This window comes from Phycodurus eques, chromosome 5, assembly GCF_024500275.1.
Source record: "Phycodurus eques isolate BA_2022a chromosome 5, UOR_Pequ_1.1, whole genome shotgun sequence".
In the NCBI taxonomy this organism is placed as follows: domain Eukaryota; kingdom Metazoa; phylum Chordata; class Actinopteri; order Syngnathiformes; family Syngnathidae; genus Phycodurus; species Phycodurus eques.
In genome coordinates this window covers 29,855,468-29,866,916 of record NC_084529.1, presented here as the reverse complement: position 1 = coordinate 29,866,916, position 11,449 = coordinate 29,855,468, and the positions used below count along the sequence as shown (strand labels likewise).

General features: G+C 41.8%; 1 protein-coding gene across 1 annotated transcript; it reads left to right on the top strand.

Annotated features, from left to right (window-relative positions):
* Window positions 1-432: 432 nt before the first annotated feature.
* On the top strand, window positions 433-10,486 carry si:dkey-29p10.4 (E3 ubiquitin/ISG15 ligase TRIM25). Its single transcript, XM_061676195.1, has 7 exons — window positions 433-719; window positions 2,321-3,219; window positions 5,040-5,135; window positions 6,543-6,791; window positions 6,870-6,892; window positions 7,731-7,879; window positions 9,370-10,486. The coding sequence occupies exons 1-7, from the start codon at window positions 470-472 to the stop codon at window positions 9,912-9,914; spliced, it is 2,211 nt and encodes a 736-aa protein (XP_061532179.1). The 5' UTR covers window positions 433-469; the 3' UTR covers window positions 9,915-10,486.
* Window positions 10,487-11,449: the final 963 nt, after the last annotated feature.

Here is an 11,449-nt window from a genome sequence, read left to right as displayed (position 1 = left end):
TAAATTATTCTGGTGCCGCTATAACTATCTCACTTTTGCTGTGCATACTTACAAGTTAGAACCTAATAAAACAAAAAAAAGTACCTTGTAAACATCATAATAAAATAAATGCATCGGTTAAATCCCTCATCTTCTGTGGTACATTCTTAGCAGTAGAGTATGTATTAAAAAGAACTAGCTACCTAGATATATTTTGAAACAATCATTAAATCAAAGCCAATAAAGAACATCAAAGATAAAAACATGATGACATAGGACCCTTATGGAATCAGATTAGTGCCAAAAAAGATTCACACGAAATTTTTTAAATCGTATAAAACAAGATTCACATAAAACTTTTAAGTCTGATTTCATAGACCCTGTACCTTTAAGAGTAGCAGGAAGCGATATTCAAACGGTTTTAGCCCCGCCTTCTTCATCCTGAAAGTCGCTTTCCAGCAACAACATTAAATTCACGAAACACAGCAACATGGGGGCCGTACTGGAAACTCCAGCCCAGTGTCCTCTGTGCAATCAGATGACGCGAGAACCCGTCGTCCTCAAATGTAACCACCGCTTCTGCCAACGATGTATCGGGGACCTGTGGAGTGTTTCCCCCAACGGGCCGTTCCGTTGTCCTGAGTGGAGGTGCGAAACGAGCTACCAGACGCAGCCGTTTGACAGCACGTCGTTATGGCCGCCAAAAAGCAGTCAACGCCTTTCGACCCCCAGCACCACCGGTACGGTATCCACAAATTGAACGTTTTCACTTACGTTATCTCAAAGTACACGTTTCACGGAAATGGAAAAATATCTTCGGTGCTCTCGGGCCACGTTTGAATTTTAAAAGTCACACACAGAGGCAAAGTCATTCGTAAATGACATTTTTTTTAAAAATGGGGAAAAAGTTGCAATAGTAAAAGTTATTAAATTATGTTAACCATCTTATGGGTTAATTCATGAAATAACAAATAATAAGCATTTATTTCAAAACTATGTAAAAAAAAAAAGTTTAGATTTTTTAAAATGATCAATAAACCAATTAACTAGTCGTTTAATCATATAATGTAATAAAAATGAGAGTACGTTGGCTAACATTTTTAGGACAAAAGTGCTATCTGAAAATGAATGGTTGGAAGGAAACAGATAAATTAACACATCAAATCTACAGTACATGACTTGATAATTCAAATGCTTGGTGGAGCGGATCAAAGAAGGAGTGGGCTGTATGTTGTCCATGAAATCCTCTTGAGGCCCACCAAAACCTTAAACCATAACATTGAGCAGCACATGAGACCAGGATTAAAAATTCTTAAATACTGCAGTTTTCTTAACCATGTTCCAGAAATACAGTCATTTAAAAAATGGATTAGACCACCCTTGTTTCTTCAGTTTCTTGTTCATTTTAATGCCTAGTGGTACCACGAAAGCTATATTACCTGAAGAATACAATGAACATGACAAAATAGAACTGATTCCATAATACTTTGTCCTATTTGACATGCTTAAGATTTAAATTTCCGGGGATTTTTATTTATCAAGAAAACTAAAATTAAATGAATAAAATTAACCAAAGGACACTTTGGGCACCAAGGGGGGAAGGGGCAGGTACCAGAGCACTGTTCGTAAAATGTTTCAGTCTGCTGTCCGGCCGCTGCTGGCTAAGCACTCAGGCTCACTTGCTTTCCCACTTGCAGCGACGTACGTTTGACGTATTGATGGTCAGTGTGTTCTGCAATTGACATTAGTTCTCGCAGCTTGCTACCGCTACTGACAAGATCATTATACAGTATTACATTTTTACAAGGCATGAAGTTACATCAATAAGTCAATATTCTACTGTGAAGGAAGGTTATTATTTTTACAATTCAATAGTAAATTAAAGATTTGTTCTTTATCAATTCATAACATTTAGGCCTGGCCTACAGGAAAGAGTCATTTGTTGGCTATGTCCAATGTTGTGTTGGTCGTCACAAATTGGTGTATTTCAACGATTTCAAGCTTTCGGTTGTGTCAAATCTGCGTTTATGCGGCACTTGCATTGGCAGATATCCTATACAGCTATACATAATCACATATTTGTCCACATTTAGATGGGAAGATATCTGGTTGCATGCGCTTGTTGATTTTATTTATGCTGCCATGATGCCACATAACCCAAACATGGCTTTTGAGAACAAAAAAATCATAATCCAGAGAGCGCTTCTATTAAATATTAAGCTCCCAGCATGTACTTTGTTCTTTCAGGTTTTTTTTTGGGGGGGGGGGATTTCCCCCCCCGTTTTAAGCCCTGGTGAAGGTCTACACTTTGAGTGCTGTTTTTTGTTTTTGTTATTTCCAGGCACGTCCATTAAAGACCCAACCACAAGTGTCTCTCCACTGACGAGGCCCTCACTGGCCAGCCGGCTCCTCGGGAAAAGAAAGGGCAGCGCTCCATCTGCAGAGCAGCCTGACACAAAGCGATTATCGACAAGTGAGAGGTCAGCTGTCAACGAGACACCTATAAATTCTCTGTTTGAGAAAGCAGAGCGTCTCCCCAGTGTGGAAGCAACCGGGAATGGGCTGAATTCAGAGTGGGATGGTGGTACAACTTCCTCAGATGATAGCTTCGCACACCACATAGGTGATGTGCCACAAGGAAGCTCACCGCAACCAAATTCAGCTGAAAGGGTGGAATTGGATGACTCAGACTGCTGCACTGAAGTAGATTTATGTGGTGTCCCTCCTCTCGAGACACCCCAGCAAGACGTCCAAGTCCCAAGTTCCTCCCCTCCCAACCGTCATTCATTTACAGCAGCCTCAACCTCACAGCTATCACTGTCTCCTGTACACAATGAAAACAAGTCACCGATAATGGTCCCCAAGCATGCGGCTGTTGCCTCAGGATCCCCCAGCAGGATTGGCATATTCGCCCAGCCCAAGAGAAGAAACACAGGCCCTGTGCCGTGCCATTATTGCCCTAAAACTGTGCATCAGTCGGCAGTAAAGACCTGCCTGGTGTGCGGGGCCTCCATGTGTCCGGAGCATCTTCGTCCCCATGTCGAGTCGCCCGTGTTCCAAAATCACACACTGGTTCCGCCCACGGAGGACGTTTCTGTTTGGAGATGCCAGGAGCACCAGGAGATTAACCGCATCTACTGCCGGCAGTGTGCCGCCTGCGTGTGCACAGTGTGCACAGTCATCGGCTCCCACCGCGGCCATGTCTGCATCAGCATCAGGGAGGCAGAGCAAGAGCTCAGAGTAAGAGTGTACACTAACCGGACACAACATTAGGGCAATGTTTCTTATTGCAATTAGTGATGCACCACATTTTTGGCCATTGAAAATGACCTAAAAGTGTGCTTTCGGTTTGCAGCAAAAATACTTTTGTCACAGAATAAAACAGCCGGGACAGGATGTTGTGATGACGCAGGCAAAAACCGTGTCCAGCGTGTGGTTGTGTACAATATATTGTTTAAAAAAGAAAAACTAAATAATTGAACAGTCCACCCAGCCCAACCTCCTTGATTTCCACTGTTTGTACTGTTGCATGCTATTTTGCACCGCCCCAGCTACTACGAGCTATGGTTAGCTAGCTAAACACGATGCAGAGCCGCGGAGGTGAAAGTTTGCGTCGCGTCCGGTATCAACCAACCATAAGTCACTAATTATCGCCTCCATGGCAGCGAGTAAGCTACATTTCTGTCAAGTATCATCACGAAGGGAGGATGAGGTGTGATTAATAGGAGAAAGACGAAGAAGCCATGCTTATTGCTAAGCTATCGTGATGTATAGTCACAAAATACGGAAATAAGTGATTGGGTGATACAGTACTGTTGTCACATAGGTCTGGCTGTAACCGCCTTATCGTTGAGAGTAATCAACTTTAAGAGCAAAATGGCAGGCAAATTAGTGTCTGGAGCTTAAAAAAAATACACAATAAGGCTACACAGCAACACAGGACTAGAACCGGAAACTGGAAGTTAATTGCTGTCACCGCTACGTCACCTGAGAACGGGGGCGTACAAGTTTAAAATTGCATTAACATAATAAATATTGAAGTAGTTTTGTGCCATCTATACAAAGCCCAGCCGTTGAGCCAGGTTGCGAGAGCGCTTCACTTCCTCATTTGAGTGAAAGCACACCCGATTGGACGCGTAACCCACGGAACTATGTGTGTACTTCTAAAGAAATGCACTGATTGGCTCACTGGCCCGCATGATGGCAGTGTTGAGAGGAGTGTTTTAGTGTTGCAACTTGCTACGGCATATTACGGCTGACACAATCGACTGGGCGAGATGGAGGCGCCTTGTAGTTCACGCCGGCCTCTGTCCCAGCACGCCCAAACCCTCAGGCTCGGGATTGGTTGCCGTAGACCTTCGCTTTGCGAAGCCAGTACCTTGGCTGGCGGCGGCCGCCACAGAGATCTCCACGTGTCGCCGCTGACCCCCCCCTCTCTTTCGCCAAACTATTTAAGCATATTGTAGCAGTATTGCTCTTTAGTGGTGTACTAGTGAGTCGAAAGTCATGTCCGTGAATGTCACAAAGAGTATTTTATTGTGCCTCTTACTGTATATGTATGGCTTTCCTTTGGTTAAACAATGGTGGGTCCTTCTTGAGAGCAAGCCGCGTTGACTACGCTAATGTCGGGCAACAGCACCTTAAAATTTTCTTTCCTTTAGCTTCTGATTGGGGAGGTCCGTCAGATTCTTTGTCATTGTACAAGACATCATACGACGAAATTCAGGTGCATTCAAGAACCGGTCTTAAATAAGTATAACAGATGATAAGTGCTTCCCTTCATTCACTTCAACTGATGTTCAACTCATATTCTACTCATCATATTTATATCATTCACTCAGCACCAAAGCATGCAGTTCAAGGATAGAAGTACATCCCTAATAAATGAGAATAAAATGCATGTTAGTAGTAAAAAAAACCCAAAAAAAAGCAAAATGCAGGGGTTCAATTAACACATGACCCGGCTTGATCACTGATGGAAAATTGGATAGGATAATCGATTTTAAAAAGATTGGACATTGACAACCCTAGTTTTAACATTGTCCTCTGTGTTTGTGCAGGGTAATCTGAAAGAGGACATCAACCAACTGCAGAGGCTGGAAGAACAAGTGAAGGACCGAGTGACTGAATTCACTAAGAAAGAAGAAGCCGTCAGAGTAGGAAAATGAATCATTCACACATGTTTTATCCAATGTTTTTGTCTAACACCGAGTACTTATCTTGTTCGGGATCTTCTGCGTCCTCCTTTCGAATACCAACTGCCCTCATGTCTTCCTTCACGACATTTATCAACTGTCTTTGGTGCCTAGTCCTATGCTCTCGAGTAGGGCTGCACGATTATGGCCAAAATAATATTCACGATTAATTAGATCAATATTGTAATCAAAATTATGAATCATGATTATTCCTCATTTAAGGGAAATAATCTTCCTTTTTTTATTGCACAACTTTTCCACAAAAAAATATGTAACAGTGTCCAGTTCAGTGATTCTTTAAATAACAATAAATGATAGATAAGAAAAAATAAATAAATGTACCCACAAATATTGTACTTTACCAATGGCTAACTGAATAAGTATGCTTTAATTTGCTAAAGTGCAATCCCGAATTGCAGCTTCCATCCATTTTCTACCGCTTATTCGAATCGCATCTGAATGGAAGCAAATATAGTTAATGCATGAAACGCATAACAGTAGGCTGGAAGCAACGACTTTTCATTTGAAAATCCCCGTCACTATACTAAACTGTAAACTTATGTATAGTCCTTCAGATTACATCATCTGCACAAAATGTAGTCAATACAATACACGAGTACTACTTGTGTGCCTCTACCTTGAGAGAGGGATGAGAATACAAAATACAAGTCTCTGGAGTCTGAAACATGCTATTTTTGGTAAAGTAACTATTTTTGTCAAGACCTTCGTCTTTGGCAATGGATGTCGAACTAGGACGCACACAAATTCCTCACAGCTCATGAAAGCGACTCGAGTACTGTATGTCAACAATGTCACCATGACCAAGAACACCCGTGTGGTAAATTTGATCTGGTATGACATTCTTGGAAACATAATTGTTTGGCGAGGTTTTACCCCAGATGCTCTTCTTGACACAACTCTTACTTATCTACAGTTTGCACTTGCTTGTGCTCCTAAGAGAGCTGCATTCAGTTTTTTGTGTTGTTGTTGTTGTTGTTTTTTTTTTTTATTTATTTTTTTTTTTTTTGTAACTCTGATGCAGGATAGTTATTAGTGAGTTTTCTTTATCAGCCCTAATGTTGCCTCATTCTTGCTCACACATGATGATGGAGGCTGCTGTGCTAACCTGCTCATTATCGCGAATTAGTATTTCTTTGTCGTCTGGGATCATACCAATATCTTTGGACTCCTGTCTGCCCGAGAGCCAAGCTGATGAGCCGGAGTCACATGAATTTGATTACGGCTCTTAAAAGAAGAAGAAAAAAAATGCAATCGTTTTGATTTGAATTTGGTTAAACACAATCTGATTTTGTGTATGACCCTGTTTGGCTTTTGACTTTGCCTGTCCGAATTCCTCTGCATCTGCAGGAGGTTTTGAGCAAGGCGCGCTCTGGCGTGTGTCAGCAGTACGCGGCCATCAGGGAGGCCCTGCAGCAGGAGGAGCAATCAGCGCTCCGATGTGTGGAACAGGAGGAGAGCAAAGTGGTGGGGAGCCTGGAGGAGAAACTGAGCCACCTTCACAACTCCCTGCAGTCCATACAGGAAGGCCTTCACACGTTGGAGACATTAGTTGATGCTAAGGGAGAAAATCGCATTCGGGACCAAGCCTTCATTATGGTGCGCGTGTATGTTTTTAATATGACACGTATGACTGACTGACTAAACATGACAATATTTTCTTTTTATTTGTCACAGGAATACAGCAAAGTCCCCCAAATGTAAGTCATTCTCCTCAACCTTATTATGGAAAAAAATCTCATTTGTAATGTCTCACAGTAATCTCACAGTAATGTATAAACACAATACAGGGAGGGCCAAAAGTAGGAATACACTGTTTTGTATTTTATAATCAATCAATATATGTATTTTTTACAGGGACGCTGAATAATGCCATTTAATGTTAGTCAAGAACAAAGAAGTAGATTCGAAAGCAGTATTGGAGAAGGACAGCAGACAGGCAACCATTGGTTGCAGTTTTGTGATATGAAGCAACGTTAAGCTTTTTTACATTAAGCGGGACGTGTCCCGACATGGGGGATAAAACATAAAACTGAATTATGTCAGCCCATGCACACAGAGCAGATTATTTCTTTGCAAACTTAATAAAATACAAATAACACTTCATGTTTTGAGCATATGGACAGCAGCAAATCGATGGTATGCTTTATACATAGGTATGTTTTTTTCCTGATTTTTGGGGTCGATTTTGGGGGTGTGCGTTATACCGAGAGGGTATTTTTCAGGAGAAATTGCGGTATGTCACAGATCTGGTGCAAGCAGTCCATTGTCCTGCAATAGTGGGATTTTTTGGCAGGCTCTAATCTTGAGCAACATTGATTAAAAACATCGTGCAAAAGTTGTGCTGAAGTTCACACGTAGTTCACTCAACAGTCGACCCCAGAGCCGCATCCATGACGTGAGGATTCTCTCAGGTTGAAACAATTCATTAAGATGTTGAAAATCGTGATTAGCCCACTGAACAGTGTTAAGAGCGTCTGTCGTTATTACATAGATGGTGTATAGTGTTCAAATGGTCTTTATGTTCTCTCTGCGCAGAGACATGGAAACTTGTCTGCATCAGCTAGAGGCTCCAGAGGAAGCAAATGAAGCTCGGCTGAAATGTCTTCAGCGCTGGACAGAGAACCGTCTGAACACGGTCGTCATCTCTGAGCCGAGCGAGGACAGAGATCTCTACGTGGTGCTCTGTGAGACTTGATCGCCGTCCGTTAATTTATGATCGAAGCTTGTAAAACCAAGCTAGTGTTAAGTGAGAGGTGGTGGGCAAGTCACATACATATGTTGTAGTCACAATTAAGTCGGAAGTGTAACCTTCACGTTTCAAGCAAGTCCCGAGTTACTGTGGCAAAAATCAACCAAGTCTAGACGAGTCCCCACTCAATTTCACGCATGGCAAGTCATTAATTGGGCTCAGTAAGTCATAAGTTATATCATGCCATCTTGCTCAGACACAACAAATATTGACATTAATCACTTTGCACTCGATGTCTGTACTTTAGTTAGCTGTGCTAACACTTTCACAATCACTTTATTTTAATGCTCCCAAACCAAGTCTGGGTATTCATCCATTACTTTGCCTTCTCAATTGAAAGCATAACTGACATGAAGCTTTGACCTGCTATTGGTTAGCTGAACTGTGAAGTTCACGTAGCTTACGCGTCTTTGACATTTGATGTCATGGTTGTCTCTTATCTTTGAGTTGGAAACCTTGTATGTTGCCATTGTAGTACAGTGGTTCCTTGAGATGTGAATTTATTTCATTCCGTGCCCATGTTTGTAACTCAAAACTCTTCATCTCAAATCATCTTTTCTCAGTGATATGAATGGCAATGCCATCAATCCGTTCCAGCCTTGCCTTGTTTTCTTTTTATTGTGGGGAGGGACCAACCCAGAAAAAAAAGTTAACTGGCAGTATACAGTATCACCGCTTATTTAGGAATTTTCGGTGTTAGAAAAATAAGTAAAAAAAAAAAGCATTCAGTCAATGTTAGCATTAAGATATTGGACTGAAGGGCTCAAGCAATGTGGTTGTTGACATACACAAAGTGTAATTCTTTGTTTAATGTTGAGTTTGACAGTAAATTGCAACTGTGAGGGGCGATGAACAGCTTGAATAATCGTTTACTATTTGCCAAAGTGCTGCTGATGAAGTGAGTCGGGTTGAATTCACTGCCACCGTACGGCGCTGGTATCTAATGTCTGCATTTGAAAGTCAAAGCAAAAAAATAGGCCGAATTGCAGCTTGTATGTCAAAACTCGTACGTTGAGTCAGCCATATCTCAAGGCATCACTGTTTTCCTGATTTGATCTGAAACGTAAGCCTTGAATACAAATCTAAATATCTTTCGAGCTCCCTCCAGATACTTGTTTTATTACGTGGCCTATGCACTTCGCAACACAGCTTGTGGGTTGCCAGGTTTGCGCACATTACACAAAACTAACATTTCTTTCCAATATAGAACTATAAAACAAATCACACACACACTGTTGAAAAGACACGGGCAAAGAATTGTTAAATCATGTAGCTTGTCAAAGTTGAATCTTTAATAAGTTTCAGCAAAGCAAGTCCCAAGTCCTAAATTTGGCGATGAAGGTCGTACTGCTCAAGTCCCCCACCTTTTTAATGTAAGCCCTTTTCTCCTGCTTAAGAAGTCCTCTTTTTCCCTTTCCTGTGAAGATGGCACTGTCCCCATCTTGGATGCAAATACGGCCCATCCCAAGCTGCAGCTGTCAGATAACAACAGGAGGGTGACCTACACCGAGGCCCAGCAGGCCTTCGTCGATCAAGATGCTCGCTTCAGCTCCTTCCCGCAGGTCCTGGCCAACCGCGGCTTTCGAGGAGGTCGTTGGTACTGGGAGGTGGATCTCCCTGTAGACGAAGGCCGCTGGAAGGTGGGACTCTGCGAGGCGCACATGGAGAGGAAAGGTCAAAGAGACGGCTCCCGTCTGGGCTTCAACGCATCCTCCTGGTGCCTGGCGTGTGACAGGAGGAAGCTGGAAGTGTTCCACAACAAGGTGGGGACGCCCGTGACTACAGACAGGCTGCAGCGAGTGGGAGTGTTCCTCGACTATGACGAGGGGATTTTAACGTTTTTTAATGCGACACCAGGGGGCAGTCTTGCGCCAATGCATTTCTACAAGCAGACGTTTACTGGGCGTCTGTACCCTGCCTTGTCTGTGTCCAAAACCCAGCTGGTCATCTGCGATGTATTTGAGCCATAAGTGGCATTGTCCATAATCATATTTACGCGATGAATGATCTGCTGTCGAGCCTGAACGTTCTTTTTACAGAATAGGGAAAAAAGAAAATGTGATTTTTACTGTGTTTATGCCACAATTATGTACATGTTGAATAACACATTCTACTTGCCCATTTCTTAACTGATACGAAGCACTATTCAGTGTTTCAAAAGCTCATAAAATTTAGGACATGCAGGGAACAATTTTCCTCATTCCAATTTCTGCTTTCTCACTATTCCATTTTATATGCAAAAAAAAACAAAACAACTTCATTTGAAAGAGACATTCACCAACAAAGTTCTCCTTCTTTCAGATTCCACCTTCAAACTGTTGGCAACTAATTTCCACACTTTTCACAATACCATTCCAAGATTGATATTTTACATTTGTACCTCCTTTTACTATTACTGTGTCATAGTAATCTCACAATTTTACCTTTTTGTATTTTTATCTTTTATCCTGTCCCATGTTTTCCTAGCAGGTTAGCACTCAATATCTCTGAAATACTGGAATAATGTAAAATCATATATTCTGCAAAATAAACAAAGGAAATACACAACCTCTTTTCAAATTGTTAATCCTGAGTGGGTTGTTTATTCTCAACAAGTTTGTGTGCTAATTCACTGTCTCGTTATGGGAGAGCGGCTGGTGATGAATACGAACTGATTGGGCCCGATAACCTGACGTTTTGAAATCAATAAAACTGCCTCGTGTTAGCGAGGACTGATGGGTAGTAAGCAGAGCCCCTCTCCTCTGTACACAGTTCAAGCTGCAGATACTGTAGCTATACTGCAGTAATAAGATTAATCATTTAAGAACATGCCCACTTTTGGTGTGAACAATAAGGGAAGGGGGGAATACAGAGGCAAATCATGGTAAATATTTGGTGAATTGCTTCATTGTAAATAAAATATTTGTCCAAACATTTTACATCCACGTTCAACATTATATCTGAATAACATTAAAATCGGTTAACTGTTTTGTTAAAATAACATCTTAAAACCGTCTGCACGTTTTACAAATCAATGTGGCTCTTGGCAGAAAGGTTTGCCTACCCGTAAAAAAAGAAAAAAAAAATAGCCTAATGAAATAAATGTTGTGTAGTGTTGCCACTGTCTGATTGAGATACAGCAAGATTTGATGGCAGTAGTCTGACATAGTGCAATTGTGAAAGTCTTGTCTAATTCCTGGGTCAGACTACAGGATTTGAGCCCTGATACTGGCGCGATTAGCTATCGCGGGTGATTTCCCAAATCGGGCCCCGACATATTTTGTTAGGAACGACAAAACTTCTAACGATTTGGCCCTGCAACACCAAAACGAAAGGTCTAGTGACTGGATCAGACTACAAGACAAATTTTGTCTTTCACGATTGCACCATGTCAGACTGCTGCCATCAAATAATTGCCATATCTCGGTCAGACAGTGGCAACACAACCCGATGTGTATTCCAATACCACCGCGTGCCTTCTTTTACGATCACTTGGCTTTATCTTGTCAAATCAAACACTGTTGAA